Source organism: Schistocerca nitens, chromosome 4 (genome assembly GCF_023898315.1).
Source record: "Schistocerca nitens isolate TAMUIC-IGC-003100 chromosome 4, iqSchNite1.1, whole genome shotgun sequence".
Taxonomy (NCBI): domain Eukaryota; kingdom Metazoa; phylum Arthropoda; class Insecta; order Orthoptera; family Acrididae; genus Schistocerca; species Schistocerca nitens.
In genome coordinates, this window is record NC_064617.1 from 595,078,989 (window position 1) to 595,097,603 (window position 18,615).

At 37.6% G+C, this 18,615-nt stretch overlaps 1 protein-coding gene across 1 annotated transcript in view; it reads right to left on the bottom strand.

Annotated features, from left to right (window-relative positions):
- Positions 1 to 17,837, bottom strand: part of LOC126251375 (MAP kinase-activating death domain protein) — a 595,744-nt gene extending 577,907 nt beyond the window's left edge. Inside the window, exons 1-3 of the mRNA XM_049951759.1 lie at positions 17,661 to 17,837; positions 13,070 to 13,731; positions 10,585 to 10,747 (exon numbers count right to left, since the gene is read on the bottom strand). Of these exons, the coding sequence (XP_049807716.1) occupies positions 10,585 to 10,747; positions 13,070 to 13,367 (461 nt within the window). The 5' untranslated portion in view covers positions 13,368 to 13,731; positions 17,661 to 17,837. The remainder of the gene's footprint in view (positions 1 to 10,584; positions 10,748 to 13,069; positions 13,732 to 17,660) is intronic.
- Between the last annotated feature and the right edge of the window lie 778 nt (positions 17,838 to 18,615).

The following is an 18,615-nucleotide window of genomic DNA, read 5'->3' on the forward strand; positions in this document are numbered from 1 at the left end:
TAACAATCATGACCTCACTTCTGTGGTATTTAATTCCAAAAGACTTCTCCTATTCCAACAAGATGGTCAGCATTCCCTTATGGATATCATGAAGCAAGTCATAAAAATACCATCATTTCATCAATTGATTGTTCCATCTCCTGCTGATTCTTCCCTCATGATACCAGATTTCCTAGAAGACAGAGTCTTCAGTCTTCCAGCTGGTTTGATGCAACCTGGCACAAATTACTCTCCTGTGGCAACTCTTCATCTCAGAGTAGAACTTGCAACCTACATCCTCAATTATTTGCTGGATGCATTCCAGTCTCTGTCTTCCTCTGCAGTTTCTGCCCTCTACAGTTCCCTCTAGTACCTGGAAGTCATTCCCTGATGTCTTAACAGATGTCCTGTCACATCCTGTCCCTTCTCCTTGTCTGTGTTTTCCACATATACCTTTCCTCTCCAATTCTGTGCACAGCCTCCTCATTCCTTACCCTATCAGTGCAATTAATTTTCAACATTCTTCTGTAGCACCACATCTCAAATGCTTCAATTCTATTCTGACCCAGTTTTCCCATAATCCATGTTTCACTACCATATAATGCGGTGCTCCAAAAGTACATATTTAGACATTTCTTCCTCAAATTAAGGCCGATACTTGATATTAGCAGACTTCTCTTGGCCAGGAATGCCTTTTTTGCCACTGCTAGTCTGCTTTTGATGTCCTACTTGTTCCACCTATCATTGGTTATTTTACTGGCTAGGTAGCAGAATTCCTTAACTTCATCTACTGCATGATAATAAACCTGATGTTAAGTTTCTCGTTCTTCTCAGTTCTGCTTCTTCTCATTACTTTTGTCCTTCTTTGATTTACTCTCAATCCATATTCTGTACTCATTAGCCTGTTCATTCAATTTCACAGATCTTCTTTACTTTCATTCAGGATAGCAATGTCTTCAGCAAATCTTATCATTGATATCCTTTCACCTTGAATTTTAATTCCACTCCTGAACCTTTTTTTTATTTCCACCATTGCTTCTTTGATGTGCAGATTGAACAGACTACATTCCTGTCTTACACCCTATTTTATCTGAGCACTGTATTCTTGGTCATCCACTATTATATTCCATCTTGGCTATTGTACATATTGTGTATTACCCGTCTCACCCTATAGCTTACCCCTCTTTTTCTCAGGATTTTGAACATCTTGCATCGTTTTACACTGTCAAATGCTTTTTCCTGGTCGACAAATCCTATCAACGTGTCTTGATTATTCTTTAATTTTGTTTCCATTATCAGCCACAATATCAGAATTGTCTGTCTGATGCCTTAGCTTTCGTAAAGCCAAACTGATTATCATCTAACATATCTTCAATTTTCTTTTCTATTCTTCTGTATGTTATTCTTGTCAGCATCTTGGATGCATGAGCTGCTGAGCTGATTTTGCTATAATTCTCATACTTGTCAGCTCTTGCAGTCTTTAGGATAGTGTGGATGATATTTTTCCGTAAGTCAGATGGTATGTCGCCAGACTCATACATTCTACATACTTACATGAATAGTCATTTTGTTGCCACTTCCTCCAATGATTTTAGAAATTCTGATGTGATGTTATCTATTCCTTCTGCCTTATTTGATCTTAAGTCCTCCGAAGCACTCTTAAATTCTGATTCTAATACTGGATCCCCTATCTCTTCTAAATCAACCTCCTGTTTCTTCTTCTATCACATCACACAAATCTTCCCCTGACAGAAGCCTTCAATGTACTCTTTCTACGTATCCCCCCTCTTCTCTACATTTAACAGTGGAATTCCTGTTGCACTCTTAATGTTACCACACTTGCTTTTAATTTTACCTTAAGGTTATTTTGACTTTCCTATATACTGTGTCAGTCCTTCCAACAACCATTTTTTCCGATTTTTTCATATTATTCAAGCAGCCATTTCATCTTAGATTCCTTCTGGTATCCCATACTGACAATTTGGACAGCCTGCCAGAAGGCATGGACATAGATAACAGCTGCTAGGTGGTACCCGTATAACCTACAAGCGCTGCTGTCGCCATCATAGCGCTGGACACGAGCCACACCCACCATGCCAGCTTATCAGCACTCACAGGGGCCCAAGCCCTATAAAGCTGGTAGCACAGGGGTTCAGCAGTCAGTCATGCCCCGACTGCACTCTTGTGTTCTTCATCGTGCACTTCGTTGTTGGTTCCTGATCTTCCTATGTCTGGCCTCTAGATTTGGGTTACACTTTGGACTTGCAGACTGCCGTATCCATCAATATCCGTCGTTGCTGTCTTCACTGTTGCCCATAGCTGTTGTCTTTCTGTGGTTTTAGCAACTCATCATTGATGACCTTGGCTGGTCAGCCTGCATCTCACGGTCATGTTGGATTCCAGTTACTAGATTCCCTGCAGTTCCTATTTATTTCATTTCTCAGTGACATGTACTTCTGTATTCCTGAATTTCCCTAAACATTTTTACACTTCCTTCTTTCATTGATTAACTGAAGTATTTCTTCTGTTACCCATGGTTTCTTCACAGCAACGTTCTCTGTGCCTATATTTTTCTTTCCAACTTCTGTAATTGGCCTTTTTGGAGACTTCCATTCATCTTGAACTGTACTGCCTACTGAGCTGTTCCTTACTACTGTATCTATTTTGCATATTGATTCTTCCTGACTAATCTCTTAAACTTCAGCCTACTGTCCATCATTACTACATTTTGATCTGAGTCTACATCTGCTAAAGGACGCACCTTACAATCCAGTATCTGATTTAAAAATCTCTGTCTGACAATGATCTAATCTATCTGAAATCTTCCCATATCATCCAGCCTTTTCCAAGCATATCACCTCAACTTGTTATTCTTGAACAGAGCTATTACTAGCTGAAATTTATTACAGAATTCAATTAGTCTTTCTCCTTTCTCATTCCTTGTCCAAAGCCCATATTCTCCTGTAACCTTTACTTCTATTCCTTCCCCCACAACTGCATTCGAGTTCTCCATCTCTATATATGTACTGTATTACCCTCTCAATATCCTCAAATACTTTCTCTGTCTCTTCATCTTTGGCTTGTGAAGTCAGCATGTATCCCTGAACTATCATTGTCAATGTTGGTTTTCTGTCGATTCTGATGAGAACAACCCTGTCAATGAACATTTCACAGTAACACACTCTGTGTTTTATCTTTCTACTCATAACGAGTCCTACTCCCGTTACGCCATTTTCTGCTGCTGCTGATATTAACCTATACTCATCTGACCAGAAATCCTTGTTTTCTTTTCATTTCACTTCACTGAACCCTACTATATCCAAACTGAGCCCTTGCATTTCCCTTTTCAGATTTTCTAGCTTGCCTACCATGTTCAAGCTTCTGACATCTCATGCCCCGACCTGTAGAATGGTGTCCTCTTGTTTTTATTTTTATTTTCTTTTTTTATTTATTGATTTATTTAACCTGGCAAGATTAGGGCCATCAGGCCCTCTCTTACATCTAACAAGGCATTCTACTTATTTTACATTCATATGTTTTAGTAGGCATGTTAAACTACATCTAGTACAAAAAGTGAAATAAACAATTAGAAAGGCACACCCGAAAAATACATACATATAGAGTTTATATTCGTAGTTCATAAGTACTGTTATAATTAGACATTACTGAAGAGGCTAGCAGCAGGGAGTATGAGGGAGACTCATGGTGAAGGGAGGAGAAGAATAGAGACACATGATGAAACATAATTAAGGAAATATAAAGGAAAAGAAGATTGTGTGGCTAATAGAGATAGATGAAGAGGAAGGCATCTCAGGAGCAAGATAGGAGACGCTAGCTTTGCTATTTGACAGATGAGAGGATTGGCCTTGTACATTAATTTTGTGGAGAACGTTATGAGGATGATAGTAGGAAATGCTTCAACTTTTTCTTAAAAGCAGTAGGAGATTGAATTTTGCACAAGGTAAGGGGCAGTTTGTTCCAGAGGCGGACAGCGGCAACTGAGAAGGAGTTTGCGAAAGTTTTTGTTTTGTGAGTGGGCACAGTTAGGATACGAAATAAGAGTGACCTCATGTTTCGATTATGATGGCATGACAGGTTTTTAATCTCTGAAGCAAGGTACTAGGGTGCTTGCGCAACGAGGAGTCGGTGAAGTAGACATAGAGTGTGGTAGTCACGCAATTTGTCCAGCCGCAGCCACCTTAGCTCGGAGTATGAAGCACTAACATGATCATATCGGCAGGTGTAATGCACACAGGCATTCATGGTTAGTTCTAGCCGTCTTTTGTTTTCATTACTCATGCCTTGTTGAATTACATCACAATAGTGGAGGTTTGGTAGAACGAGTGCTTGCACGAGCTGGTGTTTCAAGTCCTGTGGAAATATGTTCCGAAACTCTTTGAGAGCATAGAGACAAGCAGACGTCTTTCGGCACACTGCGACTGTATTCTCCGCCCAGTTGAGATGCTCATCCAAAGTTACACCCAAGTTCTTAACTGTTTTCTGATATGGTATTGGAGTACCGTCGAGCAGAATAGGAGGTAGCCGTTCACAGAAATCTGAACTTATTAGTTTATGATGGGCTATTAAGATTACTTGCGTCTTTTTTGCATTTAGTTTAAGCCCCAGGTTTTTCGCCCATGTCACTACTGACGACAGATCATCATTCATCTGAGTGATTGCAGTGTTTACATCTTCAGGTCTGACACTTAGGTAGAGCTGGAGGTCGTCGGCATAGAAATGATATTTACAGGACAGAACCGACGAAATATCGTTGACATATAAAGAAAACAAAAGTGGTCCTAAGACTGATCCTTGTGGCACTCCCGAGGAAACATGTTTCCAGGAAGATTTTTCATTTACGCAGACAACACATTGCTGTCTGTCTTTTAAGTAGCTTTCAAACCATCTCATTGCACTATCTGAGAAATTAAGCAGTTGCATTTTTCTGAGCAATATGTCAAAGTTAACAGTGTCAAAAGCTTTGCTTTAGTCCAGTAGCGTCAATATTGTTGCCTTTCGATTGTCGATGGCATATTTCAGGTCATCAGTTACTTTAATTAGAGCAGTGTTTGTGCTGTGATGTTTACGGAAACCGGATTGAAATTTGTCATATAGGCTGAATTCATGCAAGTGTTCAGTGATTTGGTCATGAACAATATATTCAAGTGCTTTGGAAACAGCAGGCAGTATGCTAATTGGTCGGTAATCACTAGGCAGTTGCAGGTTTTCGATCTTAGGGATGGGTCGAATTATGCTTCTTTTCCATGCAGTGGGGTATATTCCATTCACGAGGGAAAAATTAAATATGTCAGTTAAGACAGGTACTAAGATATTGGCAACATTCTTAATCATGGTTATACCGATACTGTCGTTGCCTATTGCATCAGAAGAGATTCTCATTATTGCTTTTCTTGCCGTATTTGTTGTTACATGTTTTAGATGGAAGGTATCATTGTTAGTTATCCTGTTTGGGGATTCTTGTGGACGGTAATTATCAGCCGTGCGGGTATTCAGAGGTGCAGAGAAGAATTCATTTAATTCGTTAGCTGACACATGAAAAGTAGTTTTCAATTTTGCCTTTCCGACCCCCAAGCTACGGAGATTCTTCCATAGAGTCATGGGCGTCAGATAGCTGCATACAAGGGAGCGAGCGTACCCGATTTTAGTATTGCGAATGCATTGTTTCACTCTGTTCCGTAGCTTTCTATATTCTTCGAAACGCTCAGGTTTCGGATCTGCCTTGAAACGCCTGTGGGCAGCATCCCTATTAGTCATCATTTGATGTAATTCAGCTGTCAGCCATGGAGCAGGAGATTTTCTTAAACGGATTGTGCGTACAGGTGCATGTTTGTCATAGAGGGCAGTGAGTTTATCACCAAGTTCATTAATTTTGCCGTTGATTGTAGGTTCTCTGATTATTTGATGCCATGAGATTTCTGAGCAATCGGCTGTTAGAGCGTCAAGGTCAATACGTTTCATGTTCCCACAAGTTATGTAACGCGATTTGATCCTTGGGGGCTGCACAGAGTAGGCCAGGAATATTACATCATGTGCTGAGAGGCCAGGGGCAGATGTTTGACCAACATCTCTCAATTTTTCAGTCTGTTTCGTTGCGATGACGTCTATAAGAGTATGACTGTGCGCCGTATGGTGTGTAGGTTGCAATGGAAGAATGTTCATGCTATTGCAACCAAACAGCCTTCTTAGGTTTATTGCGGAGGGAGTGTCCCTTAGCAGGTCTATGTTCAAGTCACCGATTACAATGACATGCTCGTATTGACACTGAAGTGAATGTAATTCCGACTGGAAGGAACTCATTAGCTTATTTTTGGCGGCTTGTACACGACACCAGTCGAGAACTTCTGACTTTGTATATTTATTTCAATGAACATGAATTCAGCCTCTTTTTCTTCAGCAGGGTTTGACGCACATAAGACTTTCGCTTTGAGATCTGTTCGTATATACGCGCCGACCCCGCCACCTCGCTTTTTTGATCTGTCTGCCCTTAGAAATGTGTACCCTGGGAGATGAATATATGCAGAGGATATGTGTGGTTTTAACCACGTTTCGGATAAGAAGATTATGTGGTAGTTTAGTTGGTTGAAGAGGAGGCTAAGTTCTTCGTAATGTGCAGGTAAAGACTGGATGTTGCAGTGAGCTGCTAAAAGCTCTGACGCATTCCGCTGAGCAGCCTGGAGTAGGTTATGCAATGTTTTTTTTCCCATGGTCACCTCCCCATTGGCAGTCCCCTCCCAGAGATCCGAATGGGGGACTACTCTGGAATCTTTTGCCAATGGAGAGATCATCATTACACTTTTTTCAATTGAAGGCCACATGTCCTGTGGATTCATGTTACATGTCTTTAAACCAGTGCTTTCTATTGTCTTCTGCATCCTCATGCAGTCGATCATTGCTAATTCTTCCACCTTTAGGGGCAGTTTCCCACCCTGAGGACAAGAGAGTGCCCTCAACCTCTGTCCACTCCTCCGCCATCTTTGACAAGGCCATTCACAGAATGGGATGTCTTCTTATAACGGAAGCCTTCGACCATCAATGTTGATTATTAATCAAAATTTAAGCAATGACAGATTTAGAACCCAGGACTGAGGATTGCTAATCAAAGACACTACCCCTAAACCACAGGTGTGTAGGTTGGATAGCAATTCATTACAAAGCAAAGAAGAGAACGCTAAAAGGTGGAAGGAGTATATGCAACAAAAATCAACTTAAAGATAACATTATGGAAAGGGTAGATGAATTAAATGAATATGAGATGGAGGATATGATACTGTGAGAAGAATCTACAATGGCATTGGAATACCTACAAGGTGTGATTGGAAAGTTTTAAGAATGGATACGCTACTGCTTACTGGTTTGGCGGGCAGGTACATGGAGGGTGGGGAGTGAGTCATTGTCTTGTCCTTGAACGCCCTCTGACAGGAAACTGTTTCCTTCATTAAGTTTGTTGTGGCAGCTGGTTGAGTGCGGGTCTGTTAGGGCTTCTTGCTGGATTCTGTCTGCATGAAAATGGACGTAAAAATGTAGCAACGAGTTTGTGTGAAATTTTGTTTTAAAACCAGGAAAACAGCTTCTGATACTTATGAACTATTAAAAACAGCTTTTCGAGATAATTGTATGAGCCAGTCAAATATTTTCGCTTGATTCAGCAGATTTAAAAATGACCGTGAATCATATGAAGACGAACCATGGTCCTTCCACTTCAAAAACGAATGAAAATGTTGTGGAAGTTTGTGACTTAGTGTGCTCTGATCATAGACTTACTATTAGGGAGATGGCTGATGAGCTTAATTTAAGTTTCTATTCAGTTCAGTCTATTTTAACTGAAGATCTGAACATTCGTCAAGTGTCCACAAAATTCATTCCGAAAGTTTTGTCGGTGATCAGAAACAATACTGACTTGAAGTGTGCCAAGAACTGATTAATCAGACTAAAAATGACCCAGATTTGTTAAATAGGGTAATTACATGTGATGAATCATGGGTATATGGATATGATCCTGAAACCAAAGTGTAGTCTTCGCAGTAGAAGACTCCAGGTTCATCACAACTGAAAAAAGCAAGGCAAAGTCGGTTGAAGGTGAAGACAATCTTGGTGATGTTTTTCAAGACTACCGGTGTTGTGCATGATGAATTTACCCCTGGAGGACAGACAATTAACCAGGAATACTACAAATGTGTCCTTGAGCATTTGTGCGAAAAGGTGCTGAAGAAAAGGCCTGCTCAACAGACACATCATCTAAGTTACAACTATATGGGTTGTGGAACAGAAGAACGTCACTCTCCATTCTGTCAAGACTTGAAAATCTCTTGAAAAAATGCTTCTTCAAGTAACAGATAATTTTTTTAGAAAATTAAAGTTGACATCTTTGGGGACTGAAATGAAAATGAGAAAAGTTTTCTCCCAGTTGTGTTTTAAATGGTGACAGCTTTCACCAAAATCCTTTGATCATCATTTAGAGGTCACAGAATAGGTTATCCTTTCCCTGAAGTTTCAAGTTCAGTTCATTCAGGTGGGACGTGATGTCAATCAAAAATGACAACTTTGAAAGCTAGGCAGGATCTGACAGTTGTGGATCAGCTCTCTTTTCTGGCAAGAAAAACATATATTTTATTTCAAAGACTGTCAGAACAAACGAAGGACTTAACCACATCTAAGCCACCTCATTGCAGAGTGATGAGCCAAGTGATAGAATTCAGTATCAATTTGTTCAAGGAAAGCCTGGCAATGATGGTGAATGAGTGTGTGCCACTGAATGAATTAGACACAGGACAAGAGCCCCTGTATGACATTTGTAATGGTGATTTGACAGTTCTGTATGAAACAAGACCTGCGAACATGTCTGTAGATCCTTGTGTGCAAAGATATCCAGCTCTGTCTGCCAAGATGCCGGCAACAGGCAAAAGTTACAGATGGAACTCTTGACCTGAAGGTTCATGTGATAGGCAGATAAGTTGTTGCTCAAAAAATACTGAAGGGAGTGAGAGTAGTTCATCACACATTGTGCTGCAGAAGCTCCACTGTCAGGATTTAGTGCTGCTCATAGCCCTAGCAAGACCAGTACTACAAAAGAAACGTCTCATGTTCTGTATGTTTTATCAAGCAAATTCAGGTACCATCGGTGGACTGGATGAAAAGCTGTTTCAGCCTGGATACAGCCCACAGGTCATAGTTTGGTGACCCCTGTACTAAGTGAAAGGACAGAACAGGGAGATAGTAGCTGGTGAGGGAGTTAAGACAGGGTAGTACCCTGTCCACCCAGTTGACACAATTTGTACATTGAACAAGCTGTAATGGAACTCAAAGAGAAACTTGTAAACAGATTTAAAGTTCAGGGAACAGAAATAAAAACTTTGAGGTTTGCTGATCACATTGTAATTCAGCCAGAGACAGCAAAGAACTTGGAAGATCAGCTGAATGGAATGGATAGTGTCTTGAAAAGTGATTATAATACGAACTCTAACAAAAGTAAAAAAAAGAGCAATAGAACATATCTGGTGATGCTGAAGAAATTAGATTAGGAAATGGAACACTGAAAGTAGCATTGGTAGACAAGATTTGAAACTGGTTACATCATGTGAGATTTAAAACTTTCCTGGTGTACAGATCATTCCACAAAATTTCAGGAGAACTGCTGGATGTCTGCAGTTTGCTGCCACAATATTTTGGCACAGTCTTCTGGCCCTCTTCAGTTGAATACTGACAGGAAAAGCACTGAGCTCACATATTTATGATCCCACTGGCACATGCATGTGCTGGCAGGGTCTTAAATATACAAGCTCAGTGCCTTAACTGTGAGTATTTGCCTGAAGGTGGCCAAAAGACTCTGCACTGAAATATCATGGCAGCAAGTTGCAGACATCCAGCAGTTATCCCAAAATTTTATGGTTACACCATATTTTTGTGGAATATGCACAAAACATAATTTTGTTGCAAATGATTAGAAGCTATACTAAGGATGGGCATAGGTTTATCAAACAAAAGTCCTCTTGGCAAACTGTCAAAAATATTACCATCAGATATCGCTACAAATGTGCAAGCACATCAATTATTTTTTGTATGTTCAGTGATTACACAATTTTTTTTTTTGCACAGTAAGTTGTTTGCATTGAAGTGTATAATGGTGGACACACAGAAAAATGTATGCTAGTTCATGGAGAAATTCTACTAATCAATGATCAAAGATACACCCCAAACACTAAATTAAGCTATTAATGTCAATCACGTGGCCTATGGATCTTTATATAAATAATTAAGTGGAAAGATCTGCACTACCTTCCCTTGCTACTTGTACTGTGCAGAAAAGGTTTATTTTATGCACGATAATTTAGAAATCTGTTGAAGACTGTACCAAGTAATTCATACATAAAGTCAATAAGCTGTTTCTCGTGGAAAATATGGCTTGAAACATAAATTTTAGTTTCATCATTATTGTACCACATATACCAAAACTAACATGCTCATAACTCACACAAGCTTATTGCAGTGAGTAACACACAAAAAACATCTTTTGGTTCAATGTCTCTTATGGTTACAAATGACAAATTCTTTATTAAAATGTAGATGCAACAAGGTGACAATACACACCTAGAAAAAGCTGAATCTGAGCTTTTTTCAACACTCTTTCTCCACGACTCTCTTCTAAATGCTGACGAGCGACGGTCTCGGCGAGAACCACCAAGTCCAGCAGGTGGTGCAACACGTTCCATTGGGCGGTAGAAATTAACGCAGATTCCATATCGACTCTTGCCTGTATTAGTAAAAGGATCAATGATGAATGTCCATATCTTGTTTATAATACATAATATGATTTTTGAACATCATGAGGAACCTTTTGAGTAGTTTATTTGCTGTGATTTTGCATAAATGGAAGGATGGAGTTATTGAGCATCAGTAGTTGTGACATTGTATTTAATGTAGTCTGTTACTAGCATACTACCGATAGAGTGGCTTTATCTGAAATATAATCTACAGAAATGTTATTATCGGTCCAACACAAGTTTATATGGCATTAAATGCACAAAGCTGATAAAAATTGGTCAAAAAATTGCTATACCAGAAATTGTACAATTTGATAAAAAGTAATGGATCAATGCAGATTAAAGTAAACATTTATCTTCAAATAAAATATATATTATCAGAGAAAATGTATTTGAGAATAATTTGGATTACACACTTCCCATGTTGGGTAATCTGATGCCTGACATGTAAATTCTATCAGGATACATTGGTCTGAAGTTCCCTCTCATTCTCTCCTTCTATCTCTTCCCCCTCCCCAGTGTTTCTTCTACTTGTTCTTCCTCACCACTGTCAGACAATAACTGCAACACTAATTAATTTGATAAAAGTGTTTAAAAAGAAATCTCAACTGATAAGTGACTCAACATTGTTTTCATAAACTTTTGTCAGAATCACCACTAAATAAATCAGTTCACACTGAGAAACATATTTTTATGTTACAACCAATGCAGGTTTTTATAAAATATGGAAAATTTACTATAAAGAAATTTTTTGTGAAAAAGAGAAAGCATTGGATACAAAAATTATTGTGTGTCACAACTAAACCAACAAATTCTCATAGTAAAATGGTGGTTGGTGTTGTGAGGCTGAGAGAAGAGCACTGGGTTTGCCAAATTGATTAACTGACATTGGGTAGCACATACTAGACTGACAGATCAGAGGCAAGTCAAGCATGTTGCTATGGACCATTGCTCTCACGCTATTATGCCACTGGAAGAGATGACCTGATCCTAATTACACTGCAGCATCAAAATGGATGCTATCATCAAGTTCCATGTCACTATTTATATGAGAACTCCTCAGCACTCACTGAAGGTGAAAGCATTTACACTGGCAGCTTACAAATCAGTTTACTGGCAGGCAACCAGTGCAGCTGTTTCTCCATATTTTACGCACAGTTGTGGTTAGTATTGCCCACAGACTGGCACTAATATTGTTACAGTTTTAAATTTATAATTATTATTCCATTTAGTGGTTAGCCTGTCAGCCAGGCATCCTAAAAAATGCTGGTAAAATTAAAAATGGAAAATAAGCATCTGGTAAATGTTAGTAATTACTGACATGGAAGCCTGAAAGAGTCATAAAACCATTTTATCTGTAAAACATGAGCCTTCAAAAGCCTGATTATTTAGATGGACAATTTCAGAACTTCAGTTCTTTTTGTATCGAAAGTATTATGATTCTTATGTGCTAGTAATAACACACTGCCCCAAAATCCTTTAAAATAATACATACAAGAGATTGCCAACCTTTTTGCTTCAGCCTAATTTACAGTGAAGCAGTTGATCTTGTTTTATGTTAATGTGCACCACAATACATACTTAACTGAAATGCAATTTGAAGGCAATGTGCTAGACATTACTCTTGGGAATTTCTGTTTCAGGCAGTGGGAGTGCACAATTGGGTATTGGTGTGGTTTTTTCTGTGAATGTGTGTACTTTTACTAGAAACAGAGCAAGTTATTGAAAGCTACCATGAATACTTATTCTATTACATGTTTCTGTGCTCCACACATCAGTCCACTATAGGTAGTTATCTTTCCCTTATTTTTCCATTTTGTTCCATTCAGGAATTTCCATTATTGTTATAATCAACAAAATTTGTCATTTTTAAATTATCTTTCAAGATTTAATCCCTAATTTGAAAAAATAACAAAAAATAGTTAATGTTGTCAAAGCAGGTTATTTCTGAAAGTTGCAGATTTCTTAAAAGCCCATTGTTTATTAGTATTCAGAACACATGCAACTTGCAACATACAGGCTAAACTTCTGTGTTGAGGTTAATTAATATGTTCAGAACAATACAACAGAATAGATAATTGTATGTATTCTGCCACACATATGCCCTGTAACTGCACTTTAAAACTGATGGACAAGTAACCAGTTTGATAAAAAGTAAACATCGATTCACTCATCTATATCCCACTTATTTCACAGCACCTTTTTTAACATTACATAGAAATTACAACACAATTTCAAAGTGAAAACATTTTTTTTTTTTTTACTCTTATGGAATTAAATCTTGATAATGTTACCAGGAGATTAATACTGACCTGAATCCTTCTCAGTTAATGTGAAGACAAAAGAGGTTGCTTCTCGTAGAGCAGTACGGCGTGGTCCCACAGAGACACAGCCTTCCGGCTGACAAAAGTAAACCATGTCAAGAGGCAAAGGGAAATCCTTGTGGTCTTCCATTGGATACCTGCGCAACAGTTCTGGAGTCTGCACTGCAGGAGTACTGCCACTGGAGCCCACTCTTGAGCCTGGTCCCGGACCTGGTGGGCGTGCTCCCACAATGGCGAGGTAGTCCACCAAACGGGGACAGAGAAACTTTTTTTGAATATCACACATTGTCTACAGAATTTGTCACGTCACTTGTTGGCTAAATTTTTGATGACGGAGCTCTTGTATGACAGCACAGTGCAGCGATGAGCACATGGTTGTGTTAATTCTATTATTTACAAGAGGATATTGTTAATTAATATGCAACATTAAATCTCCACTTTTCCTGGTCATCTTAATGTTCTCAAGAAATTGTTTAAAATCCAAAGCGTTTTCTTACTGAGTATTCTGCAGCTTTTCTGAACTAGATAATCACAACTGTGATTCATTTCACAGCACAAAAGTGAGCTGTTAATGGCACTGGTGCATAAAATCTTCAGTCAGACAGCAGATTATGATGTCTAGTGTTGCCAGTTCCATCTTTTTCATGCCACTGTGAAAAAAAAAAAGTTTTTATTTATTACCAAAGACAACAGAAAGGAGTTTGCAATTACATTTTTATGGATTAATTAATAATTAGAAAAAATAACTGAAGCACTGAGAAGCTAATAGCACAAATACTATAAAATTTTTGAAATTGGCACAAGGTGTTATAATCAAGTTGTCCTCAAATTTCAACAAGCCAGCCTTCATTTCTAGCAGTCTATATTCCTCACTTCACATTTTGTATTTTAGATCTAAAGTTGCTTGAGACTTTATAACAATTAATTTTTATGATCAAACAGTCCAAGGGTGTACTGCCAGGTCATAACATACAACAGGCACAATATTTCGGTGATCAGACATGTCACCATTATCAGGTGCACAGTTCAACAGCACATCTGACAAAGATGACACATCTGATTGCAGAAATATTGCACCAGTTAGGCCCTATTAACTGGCAGAGCATTCAAGAGTGTTTCAATTAACAAGTACACCCGGAGAAACTGAAGAATCATATTAACTTTTACAAATAAGCAGGATGTCAACAAAGCTGAAGACCTTCAATTACAGCACTTCTTTGTTTGTAAAAAATGAAACCTTCTTATAGTACAAGCCAGTTGAATGTAAGCTGTGCAGAGGCATTGATATTGTAGCAGTGTGCACAGCAATGTACAAGAAAAAGTGTGAGTACTCTAGTCAATCCAAAACTATGCCATTCAACGAGTTGTACAATATATTACACTAGCTCAGAAAGACACTTTGGCATGATGGTGTAATTTATGCTACTTTAAAGCAATAGCAAGCTAGAGATTAGCACTCAGAAACTACAGATTTCCGAAAGAAACAAACTACATGAATAATTATGAAGTAGACACAAGAAGTAAGCAGTTCTGAAGTTCTGTCAGGACTGGGTAGGAATTAGAATTTCTGTTGCAAGTAAATGTGGAAAGAAGATGAAAAGATGTTTCTTGTACTTGGAAGCTAATCAGATACCAGCTGATGATAGCTGGCTAGAAAAATTTGTGGACAATCTCATATTGCCAAGCAAATAAAAATTTAACGCAAGTCAAAAAAATCTGATAAATTTTTTGTATAAAAATTTAAGCATTCAGAAATTGCTGAAAACAATTACAAATACATTGCCTAGAGTGGATAACATTCATCATTCAAACCACAATTCGTCCCCATCATACAAGAATGACTAGTATTTGGATGAAAGAGGAAGACTTCTGAGTGGACCTTACAAATCACAATTCCTAAACCTAACTACAACGCACAAAATTGTTTAAATTTCTAGCACTTTCATCCTGCATTGGTAAAACATCTGCATCTACAACTACAATCTTCAAAGCACAGTGAGGTGCATGGCAGAGGCTACATCCCATTGTATTAGTTATTAAGGTTTCTTCTAGATCCATTCACGTACGGAGTGTGGGAAGAACGATTGCTTGAGTGCCTCTGTGCATGCAGTATTTATTCTAATCTTATCCTCACAATCCCTCTGTGAGAGATATTTGAAGACATGATAATGAACAAGTTGAAAACACATATAATCCTGTCCTAACCCCAAAATGGTTTCCAAAAGAGCACAGGTACCCAGGACAATTTATAAATCATCAATGTCAGGGCAACTTGCATGTAAGAATCCAGTGTCCGTCACCATTATTTGATGGTGACTACTAAACCATGGTAATTCTTATATTATTATAAAAACTGATAAACTTCAGCCTGCCTAACTGCCTTGTCTTTGGCATCAAGTTATTTTTATGAGAGAAAAATATAAGTTAGATACAAAAATATATTGATTGGTGCCAGAATAATGATGCAAAGGTAACCTCAAAGAACAACTCAAAGGAGAATTCTAATTGTTCTTTGCTCTGGTTACTGCAGTATGCCTATGATAAAGCTACATACACACACACACCAACTGATTTATACAGTACTCAATTTTATACATCTACTCAGAATGAAAATAACACATACATTATGAACAAAACAGAAAAGTCACTGGTAATTATGAGGTTAATAGCTGGAAAATGGTGGGGAGCCCATTATACCACTCCTTAAACGTTCTACACAACTATGAAGTGACCAGTATAACTTATGCTAGTTTTTCTTGTGATAGTGGTTCAAAAGCAAGGAATCCATTCTAATGCCTAAGAATAGGGACCTCAGAGCAATGAGCTCAACTCTTACAAATTCCTTGCCAATGAAAGCAGTGAAAATGTCTTCAGTTATCCAAAGGAAGTTTTCAGCTAAGAAGCTCCTTCGAAGAAAATTACAAGAAATGGAACACAAAAGAACTGAAATTTTGCACCAATTACACAATTATGTCTAATATGCCCAACTACCAGCACAAACATGCATTGAAGTCTTAATATATCAATTTAGTACATAATGGCAGAAGAATTCACAACTGTCTACAGACAACTGGTCCAGATATCTTTGGAATTTGCAACTGCCATACATTTGCAAACTAAGCAACATAGAAGCACTGTATTGGAAATAGGAAAATATTTGGACCTGGAATTATCAGGTAATGGTTTGGTTTAAACATAAGCTTCAAATGTTCATGCAGTTTGCAAAGATTGGTCTTACAAGCATGTCACAAGATATTATAGATTGCACAATTCTTTGTACCAAATTAATCCAAATTTTATTTTGCATTAAAATTTCCATATTTAAAACAAAGACTCTCACTCTAAATGAAGCACCAACCTCCACGTTACGTATTAGGGAACCCAAACTGTTAATTGCAGCTGTCCAAAATGGTATAAACGTAAATTAGATATAGCAGACACAATGGATGGAAAAAACAAAAAACTGTAAGGAATAAGTTAGATCTTTTTGGGGATTCTAGCACACAGACTTACTGTAAAAGATTTTTTTGTGAACAGCGGTGTGACACTAAAATGTTGAAAATAAAATTTAATTGGGAAATTTATAAACAGAATCATCTCCCCACTCACCCATCCCTCCCTCTCTCTCTATTGCACCACCAAACTATCTCACTCTAACTTCATGTTCCCTATTTCTATTGGATTTATGTATGTTATTTATGAAAGATGGATGGGAGAGAGGGAGAAGGAGAAATGCAGCTGTGGTTAGTCCTTAATTTGAGTGTCTGTTATTTATATCTCAAGTATTTCTTTGCTGGATTACTTATGTTCATTAATATGGCAGACTATCATTTGAAAAACTCCCTTTCCAAGAGAAATGAAGTAGCTCAGTAACACTGCTGATGCTATGAACTGATATTTCATGTACTGCTACTGTTTTTGAAAATGTCAAGAAAAATCTTACAGAATCAGGGCTGCATGAATTAATTGGAAACATTCACAACACATACATTTTAAGGTATCGGAAAACACATAGTTAGCCAGTTCAAGGAAAGGCAACAAAACCTCCAGCAGCTGGTAAATCCTCCAGTTAATGAGGGAGTCATCTGAATCCCTAGCCATCCAATGACGGAGAAAATCATCTGTGTACCATATAAGTACTAAGAAAGTCAAACCAATAAGTATAAAGCACAATAATGAGTACCACTTTTAAGATAATTATTTAATACATTATTTAATTGATAAATATGGTACATTTACAAATAACTAAAGCACCATACAAATTTAAGAAAGTTACCGGCATCATGTGAGTCACAAAACACCACATAAAAAAATCTTACTGAAATGAGAATGCAAAAAAAAGTAGCAAAACTAGAAATAAATTGATCAAACAGAAAAAATTAAGCCAAAGGAGGAAAAAAACCACATCACAAATGGGAAAATTTTTTTCTATTTATGTCTGCACTAATTTTATGTTCAAATTCCCAAAACACTGTCAACAGCTAATACAGCAACCTTGCAATATACATGACTACACATTTGAGTTCTAGCACAATTTATAGTTATTTCTGCAGCACAGTAAAAGATTCTTAATACTTACACATAGGTTTCCACTAAAATTTCAAAGAGAATTTCTTTCAATTGAGATAAGATTATATAAATGTTTCACTCTCTTTATGAATGCAAAATTATGGAGAAAGATAAGTACAATTGTACAAAAGAAGAGGTAGGCATATATGTCTTGCAGAGAAAATACCAGGAGACATGACAACCTTCCTAGTGCACGAGAGCCACTGGAGGCATCAGGGAGTTGACCCATTTCTGAGCCTGCTCCTTTATCCACCAATCAATACAATCTGGGGCTGGAATGTATGCTGCCATCTGGTAGCTTCTGCTTGCAGCTCTCTTGCATGCTGAAGTACTGATCCACTGCACACAGCACATCTGATTTGCATTTTTAAAAACAAAGCTACTTATTTATAATCTCATCACATAACAATGTGTTAAACAGTATTGAAAATGTAAACTGAGGTAAATTAAGGAAAATATTGTAGAACTTAAGCCAGGTACAATTCGAGAGCATTTCTTATATATAAATGCCATAGTAAAATGAATAAATTGTTATTTGTAGTCACTTATAATATTACTACATTAATAATTATTCATTAAGAGTAATGAGCAAGAATCTTATCAGATAGTAAAACATTTTTAGGATAATTACAGAAAAATATTCATGACAAAGAGAAAGTATGCGCAGTTACTATGAACTTAAGCAGTTCCTTTTCAGATTATATTTGTTCATGCTTCATGGGAGTCCATCAAATTAATTATTCTCTATTCTCTAATTGAAGTTGACTGTCTTATACTAATTTCTTTGGAAATCAGAAACCAACCCACAAATAAAAACTGAGTTGCAGGTGAGTTAATTAAATGACCATTCACTCATTATCTGTCCAAACTTCCTTACAAATGCTACATAAGGAGTAACAAAATGTATGAATTGGGTATTATTTTGAGGCCTCCTTTATTACAGACATAAATCAACAATGAATAAT